General features: G+C 37.4%; 1 protein-coding gene across 5 annotated transcripts in view; it reads left to right on the top strand.

The window, feature by feature from the left end:
• RMND1 (required for meiotic nuclear division 1 homolog) overlaps positions 1–14,789 on the top strand; it is a 34,888-nt gene extending 20,099 nt beyond the window's left edge. For all 5 annotated transcript variants that reach the window (XM_045544575.1, XM_045544576.1, XM_045544579.1 and 2 more), the window contains 6 exons: positions 285–391; positions 1,294–1,358; positions 2,440–2,516; positions 5,099–5,219; positions 14,138–14,254; positions 14,674–14,789. In XM_045544575.1, coding sequence (XP_045400531.1) covers positions 285–391; positions 1,294–1,358; positions 2,440–2,516; positions 5,099–5,219; positions 14,138–14,254; positions 14,674–14,706 — 520 coding nt within the window. In that variant the 3' untranslated portion in view covers positions 14,707–14,789. The remainder of the gene's footprint in view (positions 1–284; positions 392–1,293; positions 1,359–2,439; positions 2,517–5,098; positions 5,220–14,137; positions 14,255–14,673) is intronic.
• Positions 14,790–17,102: the final 2,313 nt, after the last annotated feature.

Genomic DNA, 17,102 nt, shown 5'->3' with positions numbered 1-17,102 from the left:
ACCATCCCTCACTCTACATTTAATTTCTTTCCTAATTTTCTGTTATTGAACATTGACCATACAAAGTTTTTTATACACAAATTTTTCTTTGCACCTTAGCTTATTTCCTTAGGATAAACTCCTAGAAATGGAATTTCCTGGATCAAGGAGTATGAGAACATTTTTAAGATGCTTGATGCACATTGTCAAAATGACCTCTAGAAAGACTATAAGGTAATTTTTTCAAAGGAAAAACTTCGTGCTCTTTAAGATTTAGAAGATAATCACTTTTTTGCTTTTCACAGGGGGCAGTCAAAACTTCACAGAGGGGAAATCAAGTTAAATTCGGAGTTGGATTTAGATGATGCCATTCTAGAGAAATTTGCTTTCTCCAATGCTCTCTGCCTTTCAGGTAAGTTACTGCTACTTATGGGAGAAGGTACTATTAATTTTCATTTCATCAAGGGAAGTTTAAGTATTTAGTAAAGATTTTGGCATGTTATTAAAATACTCAACAAAGCCTTAGGATTCCTTTTATTCCCTCCAACAGAAAAAAATATATAATATATAGTATAAAAGATAGCACTGTGCTAAAGTTACTCAGTCCTTATTAATTGTATTGATAAAGCTAAATGTCTCCAAAAATATTTTTATACTATTATTATTGCCTTTGTTTTCTATCCTGTTCTATGTGATTGTCATTCTTAGGTAGTCTCTAATCTAAGCAGAGAAAGCCCAGCCTTGTGGATTGGGCTCAGGTCCCTGTGTAGAAAAACATACTCTAGTGTTTGTTAGGAATGGGACATGGAGTCACAGTGGCTCTAAATTTTTTCTAACAGATCTGTGCCCCTCAATAAAACTGTAGAAGTTCTCTGAGAATTTCTTTTGCTGCCAGTCTAGGTTGTACCTGCTGCAGCCTGTCTATACCACTCTGAGAGGCTTTGGAGGTTTCTGAGCTTTACTGACACTCTTGAGGAGTAGAAGCAAAGGCCAGGAAAATCTCACTCCTGCCCCATCTGTACATTGCACTTTCTGTTTCCAAGATGTAATGTTACAAAATCAAGGGTTCTACCAAATGTAACTTTGGTCTGCCAATAGGGCTTGAAAATCTATTGTTTCCTTTTTTTCCACTTTAATTCTGTCCTTTTTAATAGTAATTAACTATTCTTAAAGTATAGCTTCAAATTTTTAGCCCATTTTTCTCTTAAACTATTGTTGAAATGGTAGTAAAGGTACTGTGCAGTTAAGCATTTTGTATAAATGTGAATATAATGATATAGAAATGTTCCATTGTTAACTTTTTTTTCCCCCCAGTGAAACTGGCTATTTGGGAAGCATCACTGGATAAATTTATTGAATCTATTCAGTCAATTCCAGAGGTAATTATGTCAATCTTATGCTTATTTTCAAAGATTGATTTTTATATGGGAAAATAATATTAACTTACGAATTTGACAATACACAGTCAACCCTCAGTATCCACGGGGATTGGTTCCAGGACTCCAGTGGATACCAAAATCTACAGATGCTCAAGTCCCTGATATCAAATGGCATGGTATTTGCATATAACCTACACACATCCTCCTGAATACTTTAAATCATCTTTAGATTACTTGTAATACCTAATGCAATGTATATGCTATGTAAGTAGTTGTTAGACTATATCATTTAGAAAATAATGACAAGGAAAAAAGTTTGTACATGTTGAGTACAGATGCAACCATCGTTTCCCCCCCGCCCCCAGAGAGTTTTAATCCGGAGTTGGTTGAATCCACAAATGTGGAACCCATGAATACAGAAGGCCAACAGTATTTAGGAGTACAATAAAGTAATAACAAACACTAAGAAAGCTCACTGAATTTAAGCAAAATGGATCTCCCAATTACATATAAAATAATGAAATAAGAAACCTCATATTGATTTTTTTTTTACTTTTTAAAACTTCAAATCACTTTCCTTTGATGGTGCAATATTTTTAATGTAAGTGAATTAAAGAAGAAAAATGAAATGTTTCCTCTCTAAGGAAGGAAATTATGACCACCTTTCTGGATTTTAAAAAAGTGTTTTGCTAAATTAGGAGAAAATAATGGCATAAAAATACATATAAAGTTATATTATAATTTCAAAATACATTAAAAATCATTTTGACTGTAATTAACTTTGTCTTTATTGTGAAAGAATAATCTAATTACACCTAGGAAAAGAGGCCCTGCTTTTCCACTAAGAGATCAGGAATACATATCATAGGAAATGCTGATGAGAAGGGAAATGAAGAGAGAAGATAAAATTTGTACCTAGTAAAATTGTGAAATTTCAGGGTGAGTTAGGACATTAATCTGGGAGACAGTCATCCTAGAGATATTTACATAAGATCACAGTTACGTCACTGCAGAATTTGACTTACGGACCTAATGCTTATTAGAGAAAGAGAGAGATTTTGTTTTGTTTCCTTTCAAATAGGCTTTAAAAGCTGGGAAGAAAGTGAAACTATCTCATGAAGAAGTCATGCAGAAATTGGGTGAACTCTTTGCCCTAAGGTAAAAATTTTCTCTGTAAACAAAATAGTTCATATATTTGCCAATCTCCAGAAAACATTTGTATAGTTCTATAGTAAAGAGCACACATTTATACATTTGTGGGAATTGCAGCTGTTTTCATTCCATTGATTACAGGCAGAGAGAACTCTTACCCGTTAGAAGCAGCTGGGCTATGTTAGGACTACACTTAAAGAAATGCTGCATGTGCAAAAGAGACCATAACTCATCTCCATTAACCCACATAGGGCGTTCAGTAGATGTTCTTTGAAGGTAGAAAGACATATTCTTGTATTTGGTTAATGGGAATTCTCAGTAAAAATACATCAGTGCATCATAATGCTAAATACACCTAATTGCTACAGAAAAGTCATGTACCATATTTCATTGAATCCAAGACACCAAGATGCCACAGGAGAAAAAAGATGCTGCCAATTAAACTATGACAGTGCTTTTTTTATCACAGAATTACATTTTACACTTGCCAAAATAGCTTTTTCAGTCTTACTTGGATATAGATTCTGTCACATTCCCTTTTGGGCATGGGTGAAAAGGAAGGCATAAGGGAAATAACTTATTTAAGGTAATGACAACTAAGTGTGAACTGCCCTCTGTAAAACACCATTAATTTTAAGATGCCTCACATTTTCAGAGATATTAAAAGAGAGCTGTGTCTTAAAACTGATGTTCTACAGTAATGCATTGTTTTAAGTAAATGTCTAGAAAGGTTTTCCGTTTATTTTATTCTTGTAATTGCCCTAGGATTTATGGAGTGAAACATCCCAGATGTTGGTGTTTTCCTCACAGGGCAGCATTGTCCAGTTTTCTTCTAGCATATGGAGTGAGTCGCCAGAGCTCATCATAGATATTTTCCTAAGACTTGTGTTTCTACATTATCCTTAGATACTCTGCCTGGAGAGGAGTGGTCCAGGGTTTCATCCTCTGTACATTTCTCAGAGCTCAGGGACCCTCATTCAGGGTACCAGTAAAAACAAAAAACCCATTCTTCAGGAGCATTGCACAGCCGATCTAAAATCTTGTCCTCAGAGAAGTACAGCAGAAAGATTCTTCTCTCTCCTGCTGTCTTAGTAGTGCGAGCAGAATTTGATATAGTGAATTATAATATCAAAACTCCAAAAGTTTGGACTAATTAGGTTTACGAACAGTTTCTATACAGGCTTACTTTTCTTACCGTAAGTTTGCAACAAAAGTGCTTACGTATTATTAAAAGGACTGCGATAATTCTGTGGAGAGAAACATGGCAAGTTATATTAGGTAAAACAATTAAGTCACAAATTATATATGATATCCCATTTGTGTAAGCAAACAAAAATAAATGTTCTAATTATCTCTGTCTGCATATATGTGTGTGCTTGCACACACATGCATGTATGCATAAAGATCTAGAAGGACACATCAACGTGTTCACAGGCGTATCCTTAGGGAGAAGAAAGGATTTGAGTTGTGTGGTAGGGTAAGATGGCCTATAGCTGATTTTCTGAATTCTTCTGTAGGATATTTTCTTTTTTTATAGTGAACAGCTACTTTTTTTTTTTTTTTTTAAGGCAGAGTGTTGCTGTGTTGCCCAGGCTAGGGTGCAGTGGCGTCATCATAGCTCACTGCAACCTCAAACTCTTGGGCTCAAGCGATCCTCCTGCTTCGACTTCCCGAGTAGCCGGGACTACAAGCACACCCCACTACGCCGGTTAATTTTTCTATTTTTTTGTAGAGACGGGGTCTCGCTCTTGCTCAGGCTGGTCTCGAACTCCTGGGCTCCAGTGATCCTCCCGCCGTGGTCTCCCAGAGTGCTAGGATTATAGGTGTAAGCCACCTCACCTGGCTGTGAACAGCTATTTATATGTACTTTTATAACTTAGATTTTCATTTAATTAAAAATTTTAAAAGTAAGCTTATACTTTTCTGGGGAGCAGATTAAAAAAAAGTAAGCTTAGACCTCTTATATAAAAAGGTAGAAATTAGAAAGAGAAACTGTGTGTGTGTGTCTTTACAAGAGGAAAATGGAGATAAGAATAAGGTTTATCAATTTTTATCTTTTTATATCTTTTTTATTTTTTATTTATTTGTTTTTAGAGACAGGGTCCTGCTCTGTTTCCCTGGCTGGAGTGCAGTGGTGTGATCATAGCTCACTGCAGCCTCAGAGTCCTGATTTCAAGCGATCCTCCCACCTCTGCCTTCCCAAAGTGCTAGGATTACAGGTGTGAAGCACTGCACCCAGCCTACCTTTTTTATTTTTAAGCCATGTGATTACCTATCTACAAAAAACATATCTGTGTGTATATTGTAAATTTTTTAATGAAAAATGAAACAAGCTTAGAAATTAGAAACAAAATGAGAGGGTTTTTTTCTTTTTACTTCATAAATAATGTTGATGGTAAAGATTGAATTAATGTGGTTAAGAATTTTGAAATTTTTTTGTAAACTTTCTATGTTTCTGAGACGTATTTTGCAAAGGTCAGCATTAAAAAAATGTTTTCATAAACACACCTTAAAAATGTGAAGTATGAGAGAAACAGTGATTTTTAATTCAAGATAAATAAAAAGTTATAATTTTCTGTTTTTTTAAGGCACCGTATAAACTTGAGTTCCGACTTCTTGATTACTCCTGATTTCTACTGGGACAGAGAAAACCTGGAAGAACTTTATGATAAAACTTGCCAGTTCCTTAGCATTACCCGAAGAGTTAAGGTATGTATTTTGTACTGAGAGAGAAAGACATGTTGTTACCTAGAATTTGCATGACTTATGTGAAGATAAATTTTAAGTTAAGTGACTGTGTTTACTTGCTTTCAGAGAAATCTCTGGTTTGACTTCTATTCAGATCTCTTTATATTTCCCCTTCCTTTTGTCCTCTATACAGTCAGCTTTTCAACTTTTTGTGTCAAAGGATCTTCTGATATTAGCTCTATAGGCTAGATAAGATTGGTGAGAGTCTGGAGGCTTAGTGGTCTATTAGGAGGTTCTTGTGAAGTTTCAAGCAAGAGTTTATGGGGCCCTGACCTAAATGGTGACAGAATAGAAATTAAGAAAGAATCCTGTAAGACAAATCAAGTGACTGGTAATGGGACGCCAGGGAGAGGGAAGAATAAATGATGGCTGATGTTTGTCTGGGAGTGACAGGTAGAACAGACAGAGGTCAGAGTGGGGAGGTGAGAAGCTAAATCTAAGATATGCTGAGATTAGAGCAGCAGCAGGACATTCAATTAGCACTGCCAACTCAGGCATATAGAAATGCGGGCACAAAGTTGAGAAGAGAGACAAGTTGATGATGGAGGTGGACTACATGGGGAAAGAGCATAGAAAACAGAAAATTAACATTAGTACAATGTGTGCACATAGTTCTGTGACATGGATTCATGTAACCACACGGATTCATGTAACCACACGGTCAAGGGCACAGAACTATTTGTCACCACAAAGACCTCTTTCATGCCACCACTTTATAGTCACACACCTCTCCTCCTCCCCCCAGCATTCCTAACCCCGGGCAATGAGTAATCTATTCTCCACCTCTATAATCTTGTCATTTTGAGAATGTTATATATAAATAGAATCATATAGTATGTGACCTTTTTTTTTTTTACTGTATTCATACTGAATAGTATGTGACTTTTTAAATTGGCTTTTTTCACTAAGTATAATGCCCATGAGATGCATCCAAGTTGTGTATATCAAATTCCTGCCTTTTTGCCAATTATGTAAACATTTTTTCAATTTCATTTTGATGTATCTATATTGTTTTTGAGTCTGTATCTTTGCACAGATATTCATTGGTTGCTCTGAGTATTGCATTATACATTATACGTAACTTGTTACAGTCTACTCTTTTCAACACTATACAGATTAAATGAAGTATAGAATACTTATTTCCTCTCACATCTCTTTACCCTCCCCCCAATTTATAATATAATTGTGTTAACTGTCTTCTTCTGCAGCCATAGAGAACTTCATCAGATAGTGTTATAATTTTTGCTTGAACTGTCAAACATAATTTAGAAAACTCAAGAGGAGAGGGGAAAGTCTCTTGTATCTACCCATATTTTTATTCTTTCTAGTGTTCTTTTTTCCTTCTGATGTTCTCAGGTTTCTTCTTTTATTATTTCCTTTCTGTTTCAAGAATTTTCTTTACCCATTCTTTTAAGGTAACTCTGGTGAGATAAATTCTCTAGTTTTCCTTCATCTGAGAATGTCTTCATTTCCCCCTTCATTCCTGAAGGATTTTACTTACTACATATAGGATTCTGGGTTGATGGGTTTTTTTTTTCTTTTAGTACCTGATAAATGCTGTGCCACTTCCTTCTGGCCTCCGTCATTTCTCATAGGAAATCTGCTGTCATTCTGTGATGTGAATGTGAGATCTTTTACTATAATTTCACAAATTTTTGAAGCTCTGTTCACCTTTTTCTAGCATATTTTCTCTCTGTTATTCAGATTTGGTAATTTCTATGTTCTGTCTTCAAAGTTCACTGATTCTTTCCTCTGTCTCCTTCATTCTGCTGCCCATCAACAAGTTTTTTTTATTTCACTTACTTTATTTTTCAGTCCTAAAATGTCTATGTTTTCTTCTTTATATCTTCTATTACTTTGCTAGACTTCCTATTTTTTCATGTTTCAAGTGTGTTCATAATTGCTTGTTGAAGCATTTTTATGATGGTTGCCTTAACATCCTTGTCGGATAATTCTAACATCAGATTCCTCTTGATGTTGGTGTCTATTGATTGTCTTTTCTTTCCCTCCAACTAATTTTTATACCACCAGTTCCCCTCATTGTCTGAAGTGTTATATTCAAGTGTTTTTGCTTGATATACAAGGTCCTTACTAATCTATCCCTTTTTCAATCTTTATCCTACCACTTCCCACATTTGCCTTGTGTTCCCATAAAAAATAAATAACTTATAATTTCAGAAACCCACCATGGCTCATTGAATGCTGTGGCAGCTCTGGTATCTACATATCTTGTCCTCCAAGCCAGACAATGCCCCTTGCAAAACCACATTGAAATTATCTGCAGTTGTCACTGATCTTGGTATCACCTATTCCTGTGTGGATGTCTTCCTGCACAGGAAAGTAGAGATCATTGCTAGTGATCAGAGAAAGGTAACCATCCCAAGCTATGTTGCTTTTAGCTGACAATGAAAGATTCATTAGTGAATGATGCTTTAAGACCAAATTCAGTGGATTCCTTCAACACAGTTTTAGATATAAGATGTCTAATTAGACACACATTTGACAATCTAGTTGTCTGGTCAGACATACTGGGTTGTCAAAAGTGTTGGACTTCCATGGTTGTAGACTGTGCACACCCATTAAAATTGCTAAAATCTAGAAGACTAACAGTACTAAGTGTTGGTGAGGATGTGGAATAATGAAACTTTCATCTATTATTTGTGGAATACAAATGGGTACAGCCACTCTGCAAAACAACTTGGCAGTTTCTCATAAACTTAATCATTATCTTATCGTATGACCCAGCAATTCCACTCCTCAGTATTTACCCATGAGAAGTGAAAACCTGTCCTCATGCAAATTTGTACATGAATGTTCATAGTAGCTTTATTTATAATAGTCAAGAACTTGAAATAACCAAATGCCCATCAATAGGTGAATAGAAAAACAAATTGTAGTATCTCTGTACAGTTGAATACCACTTAGCAATAAAAGCAATTACTTTCTAATGCATGCAACAAGATGGATAAGTCTCAAAAATTGTTAGGTTGAGGTGAAGACGCTAGATACCAAAGCATTATGTTGTTGTTGTACTACATATAAGATATTCTGGAAAGACACATCTAATCTATAGTTACAGAAAGTAGATCAAGGATTCCCTAAAGCATGGGAGTGGGGTGGGTGGGTAGAACAGTAGATTGTAAAGGGATACAAGGGAACTTTTTGTGGTGATCGAAATGTGACAGCAGTTACATGGGTATACATTTGTCAAAAATCTTCAAATTGTATACTTAAAATAGGCACATTTTATTGTATGTAAATTATGTCTCAAAGTTAATTTGAAAATAAAGCCTCTTGTGAGAATTCTTTAGAGGTAATATTTACTGGGGACAAATCTGAAAGTATTCAGAATTTACTGCTCTTAGATGTCTCTCCTTTTTCTTTGGTATGGAGACCTCTGGTGGAATCGTGATTGTGATGAGAGATGGTATCATTGCCATCAAGCAGATGCAGACTTCTCTCCTTCTGATAACCAAGCCCGCTCTGCTTAATTAAGTTAATAAAAGTGACTGAGCAGTAACTAAGATAACCAGCTTCTTGGAAAGCTTGAGCTCAGGCATCCCTGCTGCACTCTGTGGCCTCCCTCAAATCTCTTTGATGGTGGTAGCCGGGGTATCCTTCACATGTCTCTCGTTGGGGAGAGTACAGGAAAAGAGAACAAGATTACAGCCACCTTTAATGAGGCTTGAGCAAGGAAGATAGTGTATGGTCCAAAGAAGAAGTATAAAGATAAGGATGACTTTCAAGAACTTACTCAAATCCCTACATTCAACATTGATAGCAACAGTGGAAAATGAGAAATGTCAAAGAAGGATCAATAGTGAATACAAAAGTGCAATGAATAATCAACTAGCTGGACAAGAATTAATCTACTAAGAAGGAAGGGGAAAACCTGGAGAAAGTGCCAGTGCACTGTGCATCTGCTAAACCAGAGGGAAGGGTACCTTGGAGCTTGTCTGGGGACAGAGCTCCTCCGAGTGGAAGGACTGCTTCTGTACCCACCATTGAAAAGTTGACTAAATAGGCCGGGCGCGGTGGCTCATGCCTGTAATCCTAGCCCTCTGGGAGGCTGAGGCGGGTGGATCGCTCAAGGTCAGGAGTTCGAGACCAGCCTGAGAGAGACCCCGTCTCTACTAAAAATACAAATAAACTATCTGGACAACTAAAAGTATATATAGAAAAAATTAGCCGGGCATGGTGGCGCATGCCTGTAGTCCCAGCTACTTGGGAGGCTGAGGCAGTAGAATTGCTTAAGCCCAGGAGTTTGAAGTTGCTGTGAGCTAGGCTGACACTGCGGCACTCACTCTAGCCCAGGCAACAAAGCAAGACTCTGTCTCAAAAAAAAAAAAAAGAAAGAAAAGTTGACTAAACAGCCCAGAGAGCTGGTGGAGCAGGTTCCACTCTGTCCCAAAATTTGAAAATTCCTGTAACAACTCAGTTCTGTGGCAGTTATTTTTAAAAATCTTATATGAACTACATTCATGTACCACATGACATTTTGGTGGATAGACCATATGCAGGATGGTGGTCCCATAAGATTATAATACTGTATTTTTACTGTACCTTTTCTATGTTTAGATGCACAAATATTTACCATTGCGTTTCAAATGCTTACAGTATTTAGTACAGTAACATGATGTACAGGTTTGTAGCCTGGGAGCAATAGGCCATACCACATAGCCTAAGCATACCATCTAGGCTGTAGGTTTATGTAAGTACATTCTGTGATGTTCACACAATGACCAAATCACCTAATGACACGTTTCTCAGAATGTATCAGATATATAAATATAGTAACTGGCTTCTGAATCCTTAAGTGAGTACACAGGGAGAATGCATGCTATTCCACTGAACAATATTGTAAACATTTGAAATATTTGTCATGTATACCTCAACCAAGCTTGGGTGGGGGCAGGGTGGTAAAAAAATTCAGGTAATCTCCTGAAGAATCAAAATAAAAATCTATTTAATCTGGCACCATTACAAATATATATCTCATGCTCTTTCTAGTTGTGATCTGATTCATTCTGTATCCTTGGCCAGGACCATCCTTGCCTGCATTCTGCCCCATGAGCCCAAATGTCACCTCCTAGGAGAGGTTTCCCAGTCCTTACCTTGTACTCCTGGAGGACTTTGTATGTATCCCTCAGGTGCAGCACTTCCCAGCCTGCATCGCGGCAGTCTGATTACATCAGTCTCTAGGACTACATGTTTCCTAAGGGAAACTCCACATCTTTGGAGTCTCCAGGGTATCAGTGCATAACAGCCTTTCTGAATGAGTGACAGCTTGTATGGAAAGATTTAGCCAGAGTAGGAAGATACAGAAAGACCTCTTTTCTTATGCTTTCTCAAAAGTGCCTGACATCCTCCACAGCAGAGACTGCAGATGGGCCAGATAATTGAAAGGCGGCCTTAAAATGCCTTTTGTTTGTTTGTTTGTTTGTTTGTTTACAATTCCCACTACTCACAAGCTAATCATTCTTCATTTCATTCCCCAATCTCACTCTTTGGTGTTCAGTCTTCTACATGAGTTATAAAACATACCTAAAAGTTCTCAAACTACATTCCTCAAAGTATTTTTTAGCATCCCAAAGGCAGTTCAGACTGGTTGGATTATGTGAAGGTATTTTAGCAGGGTAAGGGGTTAAGAGTTTACCTTCCCTTCTGAGCAACACAGTGCTTACACTATATAATACAAAAGGAAAATAAGAATTGGCCTGACCTTCAACAAGCTTTGCAGTCTTCTAAGAAGACAAAACAAGGAAAGAGTGGTGGTAATGCTAGAAGAAAGTTGGTGCTTGTTTTGTTTTCTCTCTCAAAAGGTAAAGAGTCTTGAGCAAAACAGGGGTGATTAGGCATAAGACATGCTGAAAAGCAGTCAAAACAGTTGAGGACAGAGAGGTTGTTGAGTCATCTTCTTTGGTAATTAAGAGATCACTGAAACAGATTCAGAGAGCAATTACAGCGGTGTTGTGGGATGGAACCCAGTTGGCAGTGGGTCCCTCGCTCTGTGTCCTCCTGTCAGTGTCCCCCAAGGTCCTGTCATTGAGTCTTCTCTCCCTGTGCTGTCTACTCCATGAGCAGGCGTGTTTGTTTTCATGCCTTCTATTCCCACCTTTTCCTGCTAATTTTCAGACATATATCTCTTAACCCCAATCTCTTGTTTGCCTTCTAGATATTTCCAGTTGCCTCCTAAATCTCACAGATCCTCCACATTTACGTGTCTCATAGCATCCTTTTTTAAATTATTTGCATCATTCCCCACTAGAATGTAATAAGCTCCATGAGATCAAAGACCATGATTATTTTCTTCCCAGTTCTTGGCAAAGGCCTCATGTATAGTTGTACTCAATAAATATTTGTAGAATTAACCAGTGATTAGATTTCAAAATGAAACTCATGGTATTCTCCCAGAAAATGCAGAACCTTCTCTGTTCTCTATTTCAGCTGGCCTCACTTATCTAGTCATTCAACCAGAAACTTAAAAGTCATGTGTGACCTCTTTCTGCTGCACTCAACACATCTACTCAGTCAATCTTTTCATTTCCCCCTAAGTATCATTCATTCATGGGCAGACATTTATTGAAAGCCTATGTGATTGATCCTGGGCTGGTGAAATGGAGAAATGCGCTGTCTTCAGGCCCCCCTGAATGTGCATCCCACAGCCCCTGTCTTCTCACCTGGACTGTTCTAATACCTTATTCGCCGTCTCAGCCTCTAGACTGGACCCTTTTCCAGTCTTTCTGCACCCTTTGGCCAGAAGAAAGAGATGCATCTGTCTTATTCACCAGTGTGTCTCCTCTGCCCAGCACAGGGTAGTGAATGTGAAATAAATATCTCAAGATGGAACAAAGGACTCCCCTTTACCTGCAGAATAAAGTTCAAATATTCTAGCAAGGTGTATTAGTTTCCTATTGCTGCTGTAACAAATTACTACAAACCTAGCAGCTGATCACAATTTATCATCTTACAATTCTGTAGGTCAGAAGTCTGACATGGGTGTCACTGGGCTAAAATCAAGGTGTTGGCAGGGCTGTGTGCCTTTCTGGAGGCTGCAGGTAGGATCCATTTCCAGTGCCTCGTAGCCACCCACATTCCTTGCTCATAGCACCTGCCTCCATCTAGCAAAAGCGAGTTAAGTCCTCACATCATTCTAAACTCTTCTGCCTGCCTTTCCCACTTTTAAGGACCCTTGTGATTACATTGGGCCCTCCTAGGTAATCTAGGATTATCTCCCTATCTTAAGGTCAGCTGATCAGCAACCTTAATTTCATATTCAATCATAATTCACTTTTGCTATGTTATATTCACAGGTTCCAGGAATAGGACGTGAATGTCTTTGACGCCAGGGGGCGGGGCATATTGTGTCTTCATGTACCTCTCACAGTTTTGTACTAATCTACCTTCTTAACCTCACTTCCAAGCACTTCCAAGTTGTCCCCTATTTAGCTATGCTTATCTCTATGCCATTTCCTCTGCCTGAAATGCTTCCTCCCTGCTACCCCACCTTTTCAACTAGGCAGCTGCCTGCTTAAAGTCTAATTCACATTTTGTGAAGCCTCCCCCATTTTTTCCTGCTCCCTCATCTGCGTGCACATAACATGCATGCCTCCACAGCTAAATGAAATAGGAAGCATGCAGTAGTAGGGTCTCTTGCTTGTACATTTCAACATGTTGTCAAATGCTTGGGTTAGTTGAGGTTTGGAACTAAGAAGAGTTGTTAGATTTAACAATTAGGAGACTTTTGGAAGTTTCTGGGGACTTGTAATATATACAAATTCTAAAGAGCTAAGGAATAAGTTGGGTGATGAGGAGTGGAGGAAGAAAGCTGTCTACTCATTGGTCAGAGCTGAAAGAAAATGAGAGAGGGCTGAGTCAGTAGTTTGAAGAGAGAAGCAAGCTTAAGGATGAACATGTTATAGAACAGGATCAAGCAGCCAATAAAAATAGAAAATGGAAGAAAGGCAAGAGGAAAGGAAAAGAGGTACACTGTAAACAGTTTATACAGATTAGAAACTACAGGGTGACCATAAAATCTGGAAATAGGTTCAGATGTTACCAATGCAGTTCAGTGTCATCCCTCATTAGTAAGGCAGTTTAATGCTCTGTGCAAAATCATAGTATGGTGCACTAACATACTCCTGTCAATCCCTGAACACACATCTGTGATGATTCTTTGTCTCTCAGCGCGTTCACTTACCAAACCTATACCTTCAGCATACCCTATGAGAGAATCAAACTATTTTAAAAATTTGCTTCCAGACTTTCCAATTTCTAAAGGCAAGCAACATGCAAAGATACTGAGTAGGTATATAACTTGCCAGTAGTCACATCCAAATTTTAAGTTCAAAGATTCTATCTTCTTTGAGCTCCCCACAGCCAACGTGTTTTGAGACACCATAGGGCAGAACCTTTGCAGTTCAGAGTGGAAAGCAGTGCCATCTAGTGGTGAGTGTGCTGCACGTCAAACGTTAAGTTTGAGGTTTTTGTAGAAGGTAATCATTGTTTTGTTATCTTTAGGCCATGCAAAAAAAAACCCAGGAATGTTTCAAGTTTGCCTTTTTTAACTGCTAAAAACACAAGGGCAGCTACCAAAAACTAGGACTCAAAAACTTTTAGATCTTCCATCAAAATCTTTCAAATAGAAGAGCTTCAGTATGCAAAGTATTTCTTGCAGTCAAATCTGTGCATTACGAAGTCTCTGGATGGGTTCACAAGAAACTGGTAGGTAACACTAGCTACCTTCAGGCAGAGGACTGGGAAGCAAGAGTTGAAGGGACAATTTTTTACTGTATATCTATGGAATTTTGATGGATGTGACCGTATTATTTACTTAAAAGCAAGTTTAAATACATGATACTAAGATTTTTGTTATACAGGTCATGAATGAAAAACTTCAGCACTGTATGGAACTAACAGATCTGATGCGGAATCATCTGAATGAGAAGAGGGCGCTCCGCTTGGAGTGGATGATCGTCATCCTCATCACTATAGAGGTAAATGGAAATGCTGTGAACTGTGATCACTTACATCTTATATAGGGGCTAAGAATAAAGATAATTTGACACAGAAAATTATAGCAGGAAAGAGAATGACTTTGTTGTAATTACTAAGTCTATTTGGAAGTAAGTTTCAAATGACTGTTTTGCAAATACATTTATATGTAGTATTTGAAAAGGGTCCACCTTTTTAAAGATAGCATTTTGAAAAAGTTCTAGCTGCAAGTTTGTAATGCACAGCCCAACATCAAGTACCTGTGCCTCAAGATTTGCAGCTTGCCTTGTGAGAAAGCCAAGTGTTTACTCTAACTTCAGGAGCATTTTTCATTAATCATAATCTTGGAAAAGTCATTTTCATTTGTACCAATAATTTTTTTGCTATGAAATTACTAATTCTCACTTTTTATCATCCCAAGGTAATGTTTGAGCTGGGACGAGTATTTTTCTGACCAAGTGATAACCAAAGTGTCACTGCAAGAGATGTTCAAGTTCTGCAGTCAAAAATAAATTTTCACTATTGGGTGACCTTTTATTTAATAGCTTTTTTTTTTTTTAAATCAAGAAATTGTTATGATCTTTTTCAGCTCCAAATATATTATTGCTTGAATAAAAATTATAAACAATCTGGTGTTAGGTTATCACTGACAGTTCAAAAGGAAAATATTTCAGTTTAAGGAATAGATAACCTCAGTGTCTAGGAAATCCAGGCAAAGATCTTTCTTAAAGACAAAAGACTTAGATTTTTGGACACTGTAACTTAACCTATCCCAGAGGAATCCCAATCAGGGCCCTGGCTAAGAGAACCGTACAGGAACTTGGAAGTGATGAAACCAGTATATTCCAATAACAAAACAGGCTTTGAACAGCAGAAAGGAATTTTAGATACCCACTTTAGATAGCATAATTTGAATGTGACTTCACTGGCACTTTGCCTTTTATTAATCAATACTTTCTTTCCTTTCACCTAGTCAAAATATTCTTCCCATGGAGACTTTTGTTTTGCACATTATTTGGGGAAATTGAAAAGTACCAAGCCCAAAGAACTTAACATCTATATACTTACCATCTTAAATTGACAATTAACATTTTAAAGATCAAATCTTTATCTTCACTGCTGCATTTTTATGTATAACGCCTCTTGCCCCACTACAGTCCCCACCATAGTGAATTTAAATGTTCTTTTTCTTCATGAATATATTATCTAAATGGGAACAAAATTATACTTTGCTGCAATGCCATCTTACAACTTGCTTTACTGCTACACAATATTCCACCAAGAGAATACACGTTCATCTATACCCTTACTGATGGACATTTATTTGCTAATATGAATTAATAGTGCTTAGGTGGAATGTATGGTGTCCTTTTCAGCACACTGGAAGTTCCTGAGTAGCTGTTTTCCATCTGTGGTACCTGTACCCCAAGTGTACCCCAAACTCCAAGGAGCATGTGGGCATTGACAGTTAAAGAATTGCTTTCTAGGCCAGGCATGGTGGCTCAAGGCCTATAATCCTAGCACTCTGGAAGGCCAAAGAGGAAGAAGGATCGCTTGAGGTCAGGAGTTCAAGACCAGCCTGACCAGGAGTGAGCCCGTCTCTACAAAAACCAGGAAAATTATCCTGGTGAGGTGGCATGCGCCTATAGTCCCAGCTACTTGGGAGACTGAGGCACAAGGATTGCCTGAGCCCAGGAGTTTGAAGTTGCAGTGAGCTATGATGCCACTGCACTCTACCCCAGGCAGCAGAACAAGACTGTACCTCAGAAAAAGAAAAAAATTGCTTTCTGTATCTAATTCCACCAGATTTTTTTTTTAAATCAGCATGCCTGTGTATACACCTACAAAGGTGCCTCTTCTCTTTTGCCATCTTCCCTTATCACACTTTATAGAAGGGAGGCAGCTCTCACCTATCCTGAATGGTTTGGTACACTTTATTCAATAACCTTTAAATACATTTAACCTATTTTTATTTTTAAACTGTTGGTAAGTTATACCAGTGGACAATTTCAAAGATTGGTCAATGCAACCTCCTTTAATTGACATACTTCCCTTTCTATTACAAGAGATGCAATTCCAATAAAATTTTACTCCACATATCAATGTGTAAAATGTGCTGTTACTTCATCAATAGTAACAATTTTAATAAACCAGAAAAAAATGAACATTTGGTGCCTTATGGCTATGGCAAATTAAAATTTTACCTTCAATTTATATACACAAATGTTACAAAAAATGAAAAGATGATCAATAAGACTTTCATAAATATTTATTAGGATAAAGTTTAGAGGGAGAAATGTAACAAAAATACAGTTTTAAGAAGAAAAAAACAATGTTAAATTTAAGTAGTTTGTTTAAATGGATCATGGTAGACATCAAAATTCATTATGATGGCATTACATTCTACTAGACACAAAGGCTTTTTAAAAAGGTGATAAGATAGCTTTGATTTTCAAGATCACTACCTCTTCTAAGAACAAAATGACCAAGAAATTACACCAGAATATTAAGAGTCTAAATTAAATACATTCACCATTGGCTCCCAAAGCCCTCCTCAAAGTAGTATCGAATATTTATCACCCAAGAGAGTTCAGCGGTTAAGACCAACCTGGATTTGAATTCTTGCTTCACCACCACTCACTTAGCTCTATCACTTTGGGCAATCACTGAAACTCTCAGCCTTGGTTTCCTCATCTGTAGAATGGGTTTACTACTACTACTGTCTCACAGGGTTGCTATGAGGATTAACAGAATATATGTGAAGCTGTAAGTGTTAACTATTACTACAATCCTTCTGGGTAAAAATCCATACATGATTCTGAGATTAAATGGAGCCTGAATCAAATTCCC

Source organism: Lemur catta, chromosome 2, assembly GCF_020740605.2.
Source record: "Lemur catta isolate mLemCat1 chromosome 2, mLemCat1.pri, whole genome shotgun sequence".
Lineage (NCBI taxonomy): Eukaryota > Metazoa > Chordata > Mammalia > Primates > Lemuridae > Lemur > Lemur catta.
This window is presented reverse-complemented; position numbering and strand designations above follow the sequence as displayed.